Genomic DNA, 16,962 nt, shown 5'->3' on the forward strand with positions numbered 1-16,962 from the left:
TCATTCACATCCATTCCCTGGGATCGAACCCACGATAGCATAATTACATATCAAGGTATAACACAATAATCTACCAACTGAGCTACATGAAATGCAAACCAGAGTGCAAATAAAAGAGTACAAAACATTAATATGAAAACGACCTTTTGCCTATAGGGGCGCAGTTGTAGTATACGCTCTGATGGGTCGTATTTCAGGGATTTGGACAAACGACCTATACAAGCGTATTGGTTGGAGGACAGGTTGGAAATAAAGGTTAAGGAGAGTGAACAAATAACATATTGTTGATTTTATGGCATTTTTTATGGTTTTTATACATTTTTTACAGTGTAGGAATGCTAAGACCAATCAGATCTGCGCACCCTTACACTACAGTGCTATAAGTGTGTTTGTGTTAAATCACACTCACAGTAAACCCATGCGACTGTCCTGATCTGACCAGGTTGAGGCAGTTTTGTTGTAGTTGTGTAACTGTTCTCAGGATGAAACACATCCCGTTCATCATCTCCTTTCTATCTCCTTCTAAACCGGACTACAGTTTGTCAGTCATCTTTGACAGTCCTCTCATATATCTCCTGCTTTCTCTTATTCAGGGTCAAATGTTTCCATTGCTCTCTTGTCTGAGTGTGTGATTTCACTGCAGGATTTCACTGCTCCAGAGCCCCAGTGGCTTTGATATATTAACTGTAAAGCCCTACACAGAAGAGTGACAGGGATAATTACAGTACGTCTTCTAGCATTAATCATATTATCAATATTTTGAATATTCATCATGCATGACTGCTTTGTCTCCGTCCTTCTGTCAACATTCATTAAGAATCACATGAGAACCAAATGTTTTGTGTGACTTTCTCTGGCTCAGTCCCAGCGGCTGCCAGGACAGACATCATAACTCAGGGTCAATTGCTCCGTTTGAAGCTAAATAGAATGACAACTATGATATTGCTCTCTTCTCTTTGTCAGAGCCTGTTCGGGATCTCAGAGGGGCGTTTAAGCGCTGATGGATGGGATCAGTTGCCCGTGTTGTGAAGGTGTGTGTGTACTGTATGTGAGTGTAAAATCTTTATTTTTGTCAATAACTGTTTCAGTGTTAACATCCATAACTCTAGGTTGCACTTGGAGATCACTACAAACTGCATAATAAATGTTTATGACAATCCTGATCTGTAACTGGTGTTTAAATTGTATATATATATAGGCTTTATTTAATTTAAACCTTTTAATTTTTAAGTAAGAGGAAAGTACAATAAGACAAGTATGTTTATCATGCTTTAAAAATGTAATACACATGAACTGAATGTTGGACACTTGCAATTAAATGAAGATGTATAAATGTTTACATTTATATTAAATGCAATTAGCTGAACTTAAAGTGTTTTGTTGTTGTTTTCACCCATGTAAGTGAGTGCAATGTATGCAATTTCATAATTACTTTTCTTGTCTTTGAAATATAGTTAAAGTGTTACTGCTATATGTACTGAAAGGCATTTATGGTAAACTAAAATACTTTTATTTCTATTGAAAATTTCATCAGTTGTAATGACTGCAATTCAGTGTATTTAAATACATCACTTTAAATGTAATATCAAATCTCACATTATAGTTCAAATAATGATCAAGTACTTTCCATGGGCTTTAGTATGTTAGGCAATACATCAAAATAAGTGTACTTCGTTACAGCATGACAAAAGATTATGAAAACATAATGTTTAAAAATATAAAGTAAAACTTTGACATTATTACAAAGTGCACTTTTAAAAGAGTACTTACTGTAAGTTTCCCTCTTTAATTCACTTAAATGTCCTTAAGGACACCTTAAAATAAAGTGTTACCAAATACTCTTTTAAGATTTGAAGTACAATATTTAGTACAAATTAAGTTTTAACAAGATTATTTTCCAAACCGTGGCATTTATCATTGTCTCCTGTGCGAGAAAAACGATTAACAGGACTCGTCTAGTGTTTTCTCTCTTCAGTCTGTCTCCGAGTCGCTCAACTAATTCACTAATTGAGGCATTTTAGCGCATCACAAACTCATTATGGATAACAGCAGGTTTTCTCAGAGGCCACAGATAATGTGTCTAGTGTTATAATGTTATTGTTTGCTGTTGTATAATGAATGGATTGAGAGTTCAGGCTTTGAGTTGGGTTTGTACACTTATTGTGACGTTAGCGTAGGTAATGTACTGTAGCATATGAGGCTATAGTCTCATGAACCAATGAAGTATTCTCCAATTTGTTACTAGCTTGCTACAGTAAGCTCTTCTGAGAAAGGACCAGTGCTGAATTTGTGTGTGTGTGTGTGTGTGTGTGTCACATGCTTGAGTGCTTAGTGACTGTATATGCATGTGTCCGCATTGATATGCATATGTCTGTGTGTGTGTGTGTGTGTGTGTGTGTGTGTGTGTGAGGGGGTTCTGGAGCAGAACGCATTGCTCGCAGTGATTGATTGTCTCTTTGAAGATAAAGAGCTCCCTGGATTCCTCCTGCTGTTCTTCAGTGTGGCCCTTTGATTGTGGAAGACACCTCGCTCTCTCTTCTCTGCTTTAATCTCTGCCGTCTTTATTGATGTCAGAGGGCTGTGCTCCAGTACACTAACGCTCCTTAGTCAGAGCTCTGAAAGGTCGAAAAAAGCTATAACAGGTCCTGGGCACAGGTGTATTGTTGATGTCGTTGGGTTTTCCCTTAAACTCTAATCACGTCTGATGGTTGTATTATCACTAACAGTCAAGGGGTTTCAGATGATGGGTCATATAAAGATGTTGCAGAGTGAAAGGTCATTTAAATTCAATCTGCTAGCAGTCATATGATTTACTACAGGGCACAAGCTGATTGTCCTCTGCAGACGTTCAAGTTTTAAACAGACTGGCTCAGTGTTTTCTGTAAGATGGTCCTGTAGCCAATCATCTGAGTGCCTTTGAAACCCTCCACCTCCTCCAGCTCCTCCTGTCTAGATCTGCTACACTATTTATTTAGACATATTGCTTAAAACAGCGTCTGTGTATACTGTCTACTGGTAGTATCTAGTCTACATGCTTGCTCAGCAGCATGCACAGCAGATCTAGACCAAATACACTAACAACGTTAAATACGGTACAATAACAATCTAAAATGACCCAGAGAGCGTTCATGATTGAACTGGTGTTATTACATGTCTTAGGCTTGATTAGCACATTAAATATACTTTGATTGAAGATCACAGAGACCGATGCAAATATGGCTCTACTGATTAATTTTTAATGAGTTCAATATTAAACTTGAAAACAAGCCCCTTGTGTTACCAACCAAAAAGAAAAAAGATGAAAAGTTGACTGTGGGTGAATGTGTGTGGGGGTCAGACTTTGCTAACCTCTCTGTTGTGGCAAATATAATTACAAAAAAATAAAAAATAATAATTCAATAAAACTACAAAAACAGCAAAAGAGATGAGGCTGATCAGACAATCATAAAATGCACTGCTACAAGGGGAATAAATAATAAATCCAATAAGGTGTACAAAGCAGAGAATTACTGATTATAAATTAATTTGAAAATGCTTATACAAATTCCATCAAAACAAAAAAGGGTCACAATTTAGTTTGGGGACCTATCAACTGTAACTTTTGCTTCCATAAGATCCTAATTTACTGCTTATTAATAGTTAGTAAGGTAGCTGTTAATTTTAGGTATGTTGTGGATGAAGGGATCTAATATATGTTCATGCAGACTAAGGCAATAATATTTGCTTTATATGCACTAATAAACAGCCAGTGTGCTAGTAATATGCATGCTAATAAACAGCTAGTTAATAGTAAACTGGTCCCTAAACTAATGTGCTACCAAATAAAATAATAAAAAAAGTTTTTTTTAAGATGTCATTGATACAGTATAAAAATAAGTACTAAGTAATATTAATTATCAACATTGAACTTAATATTTTGTTACCTTTAGGATTAGGGTTTGGTTAAGGGTTACGGTCATAGATATACACTCTAGATGTGGCCTTGGGGTTCTAAGCATGCGTCAAAACCGCCGCCATCTTGGAACAGGGGTCTTGTGATAGGACGTAGCTAGGTAACACTGCGATCTCCGCCTGTACTTCGAATTCATGGACGATGCAAGACTATTGTGCTGCTTATGGATGTTCAGACGAAAGAAATCTAAAATCCAGACAGCAAGGATGTTGGATCATCAAACATATTTAAATTTATATACACACACACGTATTTATCTAACACACATACTTAGTGTACACTTCAATTTTTGCACATAATATACCTGCACATACAAAACTACCTATATACCTGCACACACAATTGTCAATTTGTACATTGTCATTCCTTACCTACTTTTTTTTAAATCTTTTTATTCTTTTATTATGTGTCATTCCTTACCTTTTTTTTTATGTGTTTTTTGTTCTGAGCTTCTGTCACGAAAAAAAAATCTTGCATTTATAAATATGCTTGACAATAAAGCTCATTCTGATTATGAATGTTACGAAATTATATTTCTGGTTACAGTTTGTTACAGTCCTTGGTTAGCGACTGCAGCTAATCCATGCTAGTTACCCATTAGTTTTTGACAGTTAGAAAAAACCGACAATGAACAGAATGTATTTATATCAATGTAATATGATCGTAAGATGTTGTAAATGTGGACCATGTTTTTTTTTTTTTTTGGTCTCTATTCAGTAGTTTCCCCGACTGGCGCTGCGTGACACTAAGGACTGAAACAAACTAACGTAACCAGAAATATAATTTCGTAACATTCATAATCAGAATGAGCTTTATTATCAGGTATATTTACACATGCGAGATTTTTTTTTTCCTGACAGAAGCTTCACGAAACAGAATGACAGCGACAGAACACACATTTTAAAAAAATGTGTGTGTGTGTGAGTGTGTGTGTGAGTGTGAGTCTGTGCGTGCGTGTATGTGTGTGAGTGTGTGTGTGCGGGTGAGTGTGTGTGTGAGTGAGTGTGTGTGTGTGAGTGCGTGTGTGTGTGTGTGTGAGTGTGTGCGCACATGCACTCTAAAAAATGCCTGGTTGTTTCAACTCGACTTCGGGTCAAATATAGACTGACCCAACTTTTCGGTTAAAGTTTTTATTTAAAAATTTAACACAACAGTTGGGTTAGTCCATACTTTTCATAATGTGTGTCCTTAAAAGTCAAAGTGACATGACATTCAGCCAAGTATGGTGACCCATACTCAGAATTCGTGCTCTGCATTTAACCCATCCAAAGTGCACACACACGTGGTATTGCCAGCCTGAGACTTAAACCCACAACCTTAGAGTTAGGAGTCAAACTCTCTAACCACTAGGCCACGACCCCTCTGTGTTAAAGTGTTAAAACCTCTCTTCAGAGAAGTCCTTAATCTCTAAATTGATTCTTAAATAATGAAAATATTGTTGTAATATTTAGAATTCTAAAGTGTGAACAATTTTCTTTTAAGGGTTGATTTAGGTGTGAATGTGTGTGTGTGAGTTTGTTTGTGTGTGAGTGAGTGAGTAAGCACATATGTGTGTGATGGAAGAACACCTGCCAGGCTTTAACAATAGTTCTGTGGAATATGGCTAATTTAATATTCATGAAATCAGGCCCTGGACTTGAGATGCTGTCCCCCAGGCTGTCATGCCTGTTTCTGTCAGAAAAACATCCCCCTACAGTACACAGTCTAGCTACTGAGACACGGACACACACACACACACACACACATCTTACACAAACATCTCATGTCTCTGAATTGTTTACAGCGAAAATTATTCACATCATAATGCGCAGAGAAATTAAGAGATGAAGGAGTACTCGTTTTTTGTCAAAGGCCAAACTTGCGGGCCAGTTTTGCCCAGAGGCATTTTAAGTGACTATACTCTAACTCACAGACCCTTATATTTGCAATTTATGAATTGAAAAAGTTTAAAAAGTTTTGCTAAACAAATAATCTTAAGTGAATTAACCATGGCACTGAAATCTAAATCAAACACGATCTCCAGTATAAACCTTTATGTGTATGTCTTAAAGGGATAGTTCACCCAAAAATGAAAATCCAGTCATCATTTCATGTCATTTCATATTCATATGACTTTCCATCTTGCATAGAACTGGTTGTTGTTTTTCCAAACAATTAATCCGTATTAGAGATTTCAAGCTTTAAAAGACACACAAGTGTCATAAAAGCAGTCCAATCACTCTATATTTTATCATATATCACTGTTAATCTTCCTCTCCAATGAGCTGTTAAATGTTGAAACCAAATCATTGAGTCAATGGATTCACTGTGCGTGAACCTTTCACAGATTTAAAGGGGGTAGGGGTAAGGTTTGGATTAGGGTAGGTACACATCAGACCGACGCCAAAGAAGTAGCGCTGAGGACAGCTGACTGTGCCATCACATCGTCTGCGTCAAGGCAAAAAAAGTCACACTGAAACACACTGGGCAGACTACAGCGTGTACCAACTAGCGTGTACAGTATGTGCTGAGCTTGCATGAGAGAACATAACTCCCCAATTCCAGCAGGTGGCAGTAGTCTCTGATTGGAATTTAAACGGGCAAACTGGGAGTATGGAAGGATATTCTGGTCCATTTTCAAAAGGAATAACAAATGCAATAGCTTTTTCCACATGTGGACGCATTAATTGTAACATAATTCAAACACGATTGCAAATCTTACATTAATTTTAGCGTTTCCGCTTTCGTGAACACACAGTAACTGGCAAATTTCAAATGGAGAAGCGAAGTTAATTTGCAACTGTTTTTCCCATGTCTCACGAGTTATGCGCCTGTCATATTTAAATAGCAATATAAATTACCACTCTCTCTTCGTCACGTGAGTAACCTGCCAAAACTCAAATGGAATCACAATTCCTTTCGCATCTGAATTTCAGATACCTGAAAACTGTCAATCACTGTAAGGGGCGGGACTAAACTAGGGGGCGTGTTTGTATTGGGAGGTGACATCACAGATGTGAATGCTTTGATGTACAATGGAGGTAATCGGTAAAAAGACTACTTTAAAGGTAGCTGCCAATCCGATAGATGCATGTGAAGGAACAGACAGTGCAACTTTCTTGGCACTTTCCAGACAAGGTATTTTTTTACCAGTCGTGGTAATTAATATTGCTATTTAAATATGACAGGCTCGTAACTTGTGAGATATTGAAATACAATTGCAAATGAACCTTGCTTTTCCATTTGAAATTTACTGAAATTTACTCAACGTTCAAGAAAGCGAAAACGCAAACGTTAATGCAAGATTTGCAATTGCGTTTGGTTTGTGTCACAATTTATACACACATGTATGAAAACGCAATTTGCAATTCCTTTTGAAAATTGTCTGGAATATCTGGGAGAGCTAGAACTGTGGATAAACAAAGTAAGCAGCCTGCCATTGTTACCACTGTTTGTATTATTATTGTATTATTATTAAAATAATCTTCTGGTCAAATGAGGTGACAAGACAAGTGACAAGATTGACAACACGTGTCTGTGTGTTCCCTCTTTACTCTTTCGTTGGTTTGCTTTCATCAGTTCGGTTTTTGTGTGTGTGTGTGTGTGTATACTCTTCCGCTAAGATCAATAGCCAATTGGTTTTTTGCTTTCTCGCTGACGAGAAAGTGTGTCAGGCTTTAGGTTTGGGGGTTGAGGGTCAGGTTAGAATTAGGATTATCCAGTTCAAAGTTAGGTTTGCGGATAAGGGTAAAGTTAGGATTAGAATGATAGGATTCAGAGTTAAATTTGGGAATAAACCTACAATTTTAAGGACTGGACTAAGGTTTGGAGAAAGGGTAGGTAGGGTTAGGATCATAGGCATTAGATTTGTGTTTGTACACTGTACATCCCCTGAATAGAACTTAATTTAGCCTCTTCCCAAGTAAAGTTTAAGGTTATTAAGATACATTTAACTGATACATTCAAGACTAAAATACTGATGAAGAAAATGTTTCTTGCAATGTAACCAATTGACTACTTTTTTGGATTACTAGCACAACCAGATCAAACAGTCCTAAGTCTGGCACGTTAAAATGTACACTCACCCTCTCCTCCTCCTCCCTCAGGTCAGGCATGGTGCTGACACACAGTGTAACTGCCGTAATGGCCACAAAGACCACTGAGAGGCAGGCGAAAATCTTCCCAGGGATCCCGGAGTGAGGGTTCTCCACCATGTCTCTGAGGCTGTGCATGCAACCGTCCAGACGCTCCTCCTCTGGGCTCCCGACTCCGGGCGCCTCCTCACAGGACTGGGGCGAGGTCAGCTCAGCCTCCTCCTCCTCCAGCCGGAGTCTCTCTCGCTGCTCCTCCTGCCGAAGACGGAGCTTCCTCAAGCAGCACCACTCCAGACTGGCCTCCTCCACACCCCAATACATCAGTTCCTCCTGAAAGGAGAGCGCGCACATCTCCCGCAGCAGACGAAGCTTCCCTGCCGCCAGGAACGAGACGATGGAGCGGAAGGCGCTGGGGCTTCGGTCGAAGAAAAACTCGTTGCAGCATGCATCATAGTCATCACACAAGTCGAGTATTTCCTCTGCATTGCTGCAGCTGCGTAACTTCCCCAAACGCGTCAATGGGAACTCCTCAAGAGTGGACCACGGTATGCGATAACGGATGCCGCCCACATTGATGATAGCAACTAAAGCACCTTCGTCCGCTCCAGCTCCTCGATTCCGGTGCGCCTCGTCCTCCTGTACGCCGGGCTTCAACTGCAGTTGTGCACGTTTGTAAAACACACCCTTTTTGCTGCTGATTTCATGCGGGTTCTCCAAAGGGTTAAAGTGGAAGGAGGTAAACTGATGATCGGTGCTGCCTGCTAGGAAAGCCACCTCTTGGTACATCTCTACTGTGCGTGGCTGTGCACTCCACAGATTCACGGTCTACCGGCTCATGGTGGTCATTATGGATGAGCTCTGAGAGATAAAAGAGGAAGATTTTAATGAAGACTTACTCTATAGTTCCCACTCCAGGTTGCTAAGCCCAAGGCGCCAAGTATTACAAAATTATTACAGAAAAAAACTGATTAATTAGTCCAGAACACACTGGAAATCCACCACAACACAAACAAAACAGTTCCCCACACACTGTATATAATAAAATGGTAAGTACACTGATTTTCAACCAGCTTTGTGTTATTAATGTCAATAGCATATGTAAATGAACAACGTTAAGTTAATATTTAAGAATTAATAATTTTTTTAATGTAATAAATTCATTACTGCAGATATATTTAAATACATGACATACAAGTTTCAACAGAAATTACATAAAAGTATGCTCGTCAGTACAATAACCATATTTTAAAGACCAGTTATGAAATTACATATGAAGATACAGATGTGAGTCCTACTTAAGTGGGTCAAAAAGCAATCTAAAATAAAGCTAATTACATTTCATATATATTTAAACTATAACATTTCCATTTAATTGCTATTTACATGCAACTTAGTCTCTGTAAACATTACATTTAGTTCACACTTAAGTATATTCTTTCCTCGGTAAGCACTCTTACCAAAGTATGTGGACTAGTCACATAGACTATTTTTCTGATACATTTATGGTGCTTTTGCTTCATTTTTGTCACCACTCATTGGAATTACATTGAAAAAGTTGACTGAACTGAAGAAAATAGGTTTTATGAATGGCTTTGAAAGTCTTAATTGCTCTCGAGTCACGGGATGCAGTAAATTCACGTCATAACAGAAGTTGAACCATAAAGCGGAGGAATTAATTATGGTGTTTTCTTTTCTATTCATGGATAAGTTTCCAAATGAAGCATGCTCTCTACACAATGGCAGAGTAAGGTCCAGTGCGCTCAAATGAACATGGGTATAATAAATGCAACAGGAGATTTATGAAGACTTCTCATGCCAGAGGATTCAGTAGTCATCCTTCTTACAATGGCTAGACAACCTTTTGTGAAATTAAAGCATCATTTTATTCAAACAGCATATCTGAGCAAAATGGCATTTCTGATTTTTGTCTCTCTTGTTAGGTATGTTTAAGTATGTATTTTTATATGTACAGTATATTTATATTTTTCATCAGAAATGATGACTGATAACTGGTGCTATCATGTTGGATGAATAAACTTCAAATAGCAGCAGGCATTTCTATCCGAAATTGCCCTCCGATTTCTATTATAAATGCAATCTCTTGTCAGACTGTGGAGATTTATAATGTACCATCTATAATAATGGAAAACACATTGTTTTTATGACATGTCGTTATAACGAGAAAAAGATGTAGTTTTAAAGGTACAATTTGTAAGATATTTGCAGTTAAATCAATATCGGTGTTGCATTTTCTAGATGTGATCTACTCGCGCAAGTCATTGAACTCGCGTTAAAACCATGATTTATCTTTCCACCTGATTGATGGTCGTCAGCGGTTGGGTAGAAAACAACAAATCCCATCATTCCACGTTCTTTCTTAGCGTCATCAAACCACGCGATTGTTATTGTTTTGGTAGTGCGCCCTCTAGCGGCAGGTCCTACAACCTGTACCTTTAACAAAATACTGTAATTATATCATTTTTACGACATTCCATCTCGTTATTATGAGAAAAGATGTCGTTATAACAAGAAAAGATGTGCATTAATGAGAAAAGATGACCTTAAAATGACATAACATCTCATTATTACGACATAAGTGAGTGGAAAAAATAATATGTGTGTGGCAGCAATGCGTCACCGTAAGGAAGCAACATCTAACAATGATAAATGATTTATACACAATACATTTGAGTAAAGCAGAGCAATGTGACAGATCTTTCCAAAACTACAGTAGGTGACTTTCACCACCCATCAAGTGAATAGGTTTTTTTTTCTCAAAAAATCTCAAAATTTCAGTAAAAACAATAATATTCTGAAATATTATTACAATTTAAAATATATATTTTTTCTATTTAATATATTGTAAAATGTAATTTATTCCAGTGATCTGCAGCTGTATTTTGAGAACCATTCCTCCAGTCTTCAGTGTCAAATGATCCTTCAGAAATCAGTAAGATATGCTGATTTGATGCTTAAGATACATGATTCTTATTTTCAATGCTGCTTAATATTTTTGTGGAAACTGTGATACATGAAGTTTCAAAAGAACAGCGTGTCCATCCAAACTATATAACTTCACAGGGGTGGTGTTTTTGCTGGTCCTGAAGGAAGCGCAGAGGCAGCTGCTTTATTAAAGTGAGGTCTGTGGGTTTTGGGGGTTAACCGAGAGGTCAAAAACACAGAGAACGTCTGAAAGAGTGTTCACTTCTTTATGTCATCTAGCACTCAAGGGAAGTAGTCAAACTTCAGTGGCTTTTGAGGATCAGTCTGTTCAGACAGTCACTTCTCTATAGTCTTCTGAAATGAGAGCAAGTCTTTCTCAGACAGACTGGCATTTTATTATGTCTTCAAGTCATAAATAGATTATTGTACATGTACTACCAAATCAAAAGTTAAGGATCAGTATATTTTAAAGGAATAAAAGTAAGGATGTACTGATCAAAATGACAGTCAATACATTTAAACTGTAACAAAAGAGTTCTATTTCAAATAAATGCTGTTCTTAATAAATGCTGTAATAACCAGAAATATTTCTTAAGCATCAAATCAACATATTATACTGATTTCTGAAGATCATGTGACACTGAAGACTGGAGGAATGATGCTGCAAATACAGCTGCACATCACAGAAATAATTTAAATTTTACAACATGTTCACATAGAAAACACTTATTTTAAATCACAAAAAATACTTTTTTGTACTTTTTATCAAATAAATGCAGTATTACTGAGCATAAAATGCTTATTTCAAAAGTATTAGAAAATCTCTTAAACCATGAACTTCAAAAAATACAAAAAACTGCCATATTTTTTTACAGTAAAACAGCAAACTTGTGTTATTGAAGGCATATTTGAACAGAGCCATAAAACGGCTAATCTAGCGTTAATTATTGTGTGCTCTTTGAAGAACCTTGCATTGGATCAACCTGTGTTGGGCAAATATAGAGGAAGAATGTACTACTTTACTGTAATATTTAACTTATATTTATTATAATTATATATCTTATTTTATTTTACAGTGCAGTAGCATATATAGGTCATTTTTAACATTTATACATACTGATGTATTCTTGTGCATAATGCAAACATGCACACATGCTGCATCCTGCACAAGAGAAGTGAACACATTTAAATTTACATTTATTCATTTGGCAAACACTTTTATCCAAAGCAACCATTATTAAGGTTTCAGTCATTGTTCAAAATGAAGTTAATCTTTATTATTATTATTATTGGAGGTAGTTAGATGCTCACAGAAGACATGAGTTTCCAGCTGTTTCTTGAAGACTGTAATGGCTTCGGCTGTTCGGATGGAGTTAGGTCATTCCACCAACATGGGTACAGTGAAAGAAACCATCCTTTAGAGTGATTTTGTGCCTCCCTGCGATGGGACCATGAGCTACGGCTCATTTACCGACCACAGGCTTCTGGAGGAGGTGGAGATGAATAGGAAAGAGCGGAGGTAGGAGGGTGCGGAGCCCGTGGCAGTTCTGTAGGAAAGCACCAATGTCTTGAAGCCAGTACAGAGAGATGAGAAGCTGTGTGACACGGGCTCTCTTGTTTTTTTTCTCTGAAGGCAAAGAGTGTAAGAGACGGTGTGGGCAGATCTGTCTGCTACAGTAGCTGTTTCTTTCCCACAACTGTTTGCACGATTAATTACACTCACAATCACTGAGGATCCGGTCTATTCATTTAGTCCTGTGGGTGTGTATTGAGATCTATCGAATCGATGGTAGAAGACCCTGGAGACTGTCATCACTCACTATTAGCAATCAGCACAGATCAATCCCAGGATGCCTGTAACGTTGCTTTCCTTTCCTTGTGAACTTCATAACTGCACACAGGAGGCTGGAGGTCTCCGTACAGACATATTAAAGCACAAGCCTCACAAACGCTCCAGCACAGACAGACAGACTGAGAGATGAGAAGGAAGATGTTGGGCTGCCGTACAGGAGCCTGTGATGAGTGATGAGTGATGAGTGATGAGTGATGGTGCTGATGAGGAGCGCTGCGCTGCCGTGCTGTGTGTCTCCCGGGGAAGATGAAATTCAATAGTGCTGATGGGGAGATTTCAGCAATGCCACTTTGAGTTAGAGACTTATAAAGGCACGCATGAATCAGTATGAGTGATTTGTGCTTGTTCGTAATAGATGATGATGTTAGTCATGCTACTGCACTGTAAAACAAATCAGAAGACAATAAGTGCAATGTTTTTCTGCCACTCGGCTTTCCGTTTTATGTTTGCAGTGATGCTGAGCTGCGCTAACAATCCTCCTAAAAATATAACACAACAAAACACTTATAAAATTAAAAAGTGGCACCAAAAAAATCTATTATTTATTTTTACTTATATAAAGGTTGATATAGAAATCAAGTGAATCATATATTAATATTATTTTAATATGTTTGTTACATATGAGTGTGAACTTAAATAACTATTTGAATTTGATATGCATTTACATTTATGCATCTGGCGTGTACTTTTATCCAGACCGCCTTATATTGCATTGAAGGTGTGCAACTTTTATCAGTTCGTGCATTCTCCTGGAATCAAACTTGTTACCAAGGTGTTGCAAGCGACAAGGCAAGAATATGTAATAAGTATAATTTAGAGAAGAATGGAAGAAAGAAAGAAAAAAAGATGTGCACACCACACTCTGATTAAAATGTAAATTTATCCACTACAAATTGAGGGTCAGGTTTGGGGTCTGTTTCATTTCTAATGAAGGGGTCATTTCTCTCGGCAGCAGTAATACAGGATTATTTGTGACCCCGGAGCACAAAAGCAGTTTTAAGTCGCTGGGGTATATTTGTAGCAATAGCCAAAAAAAAAAAAACGTATCAGTCAAAATAATACATTTTTATTTTATGCTAAAAATCAGTAGGATATTAAGTAAAGATCATGTTCATGTTCATCAAGATATTTTGTGAATCTCCTACCGTAAATATATCAAAACATAATTTTTGATCACTAACATGCATTGCTAAGCATTCATTTGGAAAACTTCAAAGGTGATTTTCTCAGTATTTCGATTTTTTTTGCACCCTCAGATTCCAGAGTTTCATTTATGAATGAGTTTAATAAATGAAGTTGGACAGAAAAACTAAGGGAGTGTCGAGAAGTTTAGAAAAAGCAAGCTTATCCTTGTTATTTTTTAACACTTGCACTAAGCAAGCGTGATTCACGTGCACATCTATAGACCTCCTATTTGTGCATGTTACTGAATGTAAGTCACAGTTTAACAGTCACAACCAAACAAGTACCATTCAGTAAGCTCGAACAGGCTTTGGATTAATTTTTTAGACATATCAAACATAGTGTTATTTCAAAAGTTTTTGATTGAGACTGTGTTAAAGCAACTGTGTTAAACTGAGTGTCAGGATAGCGTAGTTTCATCAGCTCATCCTACAGATAAATGTGTCATTAAAACTGACCCAGATGTCATCCAGTATCCAAAGGACTTGTATTATCCAATCCACCAAATGAAACATGTTAAATGGCCATTGTGTCACTTGAACAGGTTGTAATAGCAGGTCAAAGCTCTTTTCCATTTCAGCAGATTTTCAGATCATCTCACACTCACCTGTATCAAACACACACAAACTACTTACATGATCTTTTTTTTTTCTCTACTAACCTACACATTTCAACTTGTAATAATAGCTTACAGTCATTTACAATACAACAGACGTATATGAATGACAATGACAAGTCTAGCTATAGTTGAACTTACAAATAATGATCTGGTAAGCATATAAAACAATCATGTAAAAATTATTATAAAAGGGTCATACAACTCTCAGTAAGTGCTTTTAACAATCATGCTTTAAGTTTACAGCTTTAAAAACGATTTGATTAAAATCATACTGTTTTTGCATGACTGATACGAGATGGATTTATTAGTGTGCTGGTAAAATGAAACCCAGTTTTTATTCAACATAATTTTGACACCTCATATTGATTCTTAAATAAATCTTTATAAATCTTGATTTGCCCGAAATCACACTTCAATTGTCCGTGTTATAGTTTCAGCTACAGAGAATTAGAACTATAACAGTAATGAGACGCGTTAAATAAAGGCTTTGTATTAAAACCCAGCGTATTTCCAAACTAGTGCGCGTTTAGGAACTCAGACGCGCGCGAGCCTCGCACCAGCGATAACAGGTTTGGATCGGCACCCACTGTGCTTCACACCTGCTGTGGTTACTATTGCGATTTTACACACTGAAACTAACATAAAAGAGCTGCAGATACGATCTGTCTCCTTCCAAACCAGCATTAACTCAAAAAAAAAAAAAAAATCACAGTGGACTTACCCGTTTCAAGCCCTTTGGTGTTGCGCTGCCCTCATCTTCAGCGCGGACGTGGAAGTTGTGCTGTGAAGCAGTCGCGCAGTTACTTTTTTATCCCTTTCTCCCTTGCATTGCTGGGTGATTTTATTCCTGCATCAGACTGCCTCCAGCTCACAGCTGCACAACTGCTGAAGTTCCTCAGTCCTCGTGTCAGATCCGGATCTGTTGATGGGTGTTCCTGCTGCTCGCGTGCGCGCGCGCGCTCGAGTCCCCGTCCCACCCTGAGCCGGTTTGCACTAAATCTGTTAGTTAATAATATTTTATTTATATTTATTTATTTATTTATTTATGCGGCTCGTTTGCACGTCGTGTCTCATTGGTGTTGATAGCGTGCATGTGGGCGTGCTTAATTCATCAGTAAAAACAGAAGAGAAAAAAAAGAAGAAATATATATATATATATATATATATATATATATATATATATATATATATATATATATATATATATATATATATATATATATATATATATATATATATATTATTATAAATTATTTTATTATTAGCAACAACAACAATATAATTTAATATTATAACAAAACAATTGGATAACATATAATACACGCAGTATTCAATAAATACACTGGAATATTGTCTGCAAATAATGTAAACAAATGTAAGCAGCGCCACTGGAAAAATGTTTTAGAAATACACGTGAATTCAAATAGATAAGGCTGCATACATTAGAAAACGTGAATGTAAGAGCATACACAATCTGTGATATTTTTGTGTGAATCAGATCTGAAGTGGACACAGTCTGGCCACTGAGGGGAGATAGAGAAGTCCAGTCTTCTATTACAGTGCTTGTCAATAGCATGTAATGTCCATTTCCCCCCTCTATAGTTCACAGCTTTCTTTTTGTGTCAGTTTTTTAAAAATCCTATGAGAATATCTGTTTGAAGTGCAGTATTACAGCAGCTCACTCACACCACTTAATGCCAGACACTAAAGGCACAGGCTTCTGCAATGCATTGAAGAAATGAAATAATGACTCCTGTTATCAGCTCAGAACGGACTGTGTATTTGTTGTTTACAATCATTTTGCTTTGCTCTGAGAGAAATCAAAATTAACTATGTATCAAGACAGCTTTGTAATTAAGGATGTGTGGGGAGACTTCTGCATGTCAGATGCTCAGCATGATTGTTTTCTGCATACCACACAAACAGTGAACATTATGTAAATCATTTGAGTTTAATGAGAGAGAACGGGTTATATTTGACTTGTGAGGGAGAATGTTTTTCTTTTTTTGTATCTGAAAAGTGGATGTTATGTGACTACACATTTTTGATGAGATTTGGATGGCCTATAAAATATTCATTGTTTTGTATGCAAGTTTAAAGTCTTAAAAGTGATTCAACAGTCACTCTGGAAATACCTTTTGGCAAGAAATGAAACCCGTTGCTTGTTCAGAATCACTAACCATCATTTGTGTGAGTATACAAGGATTCACTGATAAACTAACATCATTTAAATTAATACTTCACTCAAAAATGTATGCACTCTCAGGCCATTAAGTGAGCTTATTTCTTTATGGAAACATACTTGTATAAATGTAGCATTTCATCACTTGCTCACTAGTGA

The 16,962-nt window shown here is 37.1% G+C and overlaps 1 protein-coding gene across 1 annotated transcript in view; it reads right to left on the bottom strand.

Annotated features, from left to right (window-relative positions):
- LOC113068269 (potassium voltage-gated channel subfamily G member 2-like) overlaps positions 1-15,586 on the bottom strand; it is a 24,734-nt gene extending 9,148 nt beyond the window's left edge. The window contains exons 1-2 of the mRNA XM_026240939.1: positions 15,343-15,586; positions 8,017-8,883 (exon numbers count right to left, since the gene is read on the bottom strand). Coding sequence (XP_026096724.1) covers positions 8,017-8,811 — 795 coding nt within the window. The 5' untranslated portion in view covers positions 8,812-8,883; positions 15,343-15,586. The remainder of the gene's footprint in view (positions 1-8,016; positions 8,884-15,342) is intronic.
- Positions 15,587-16,962: the final 1,376 nt, after the last annotated feature.

This window comes from Carassius auratus, linkage group LG44F (genome assembly GCF_003368295.1).
Source record: "Carassius auratus strain Wakin linkage group LG44F, ASM336829v1, whole genome shotgun sequence".
Classification (NCBI taxonomy): domain Eukaryota; kingdom Metazoa; phylum Chordata; class Actinopteri; order Cypriniformes; family Cyprinidae; genus Carassius; species Carassius auratus.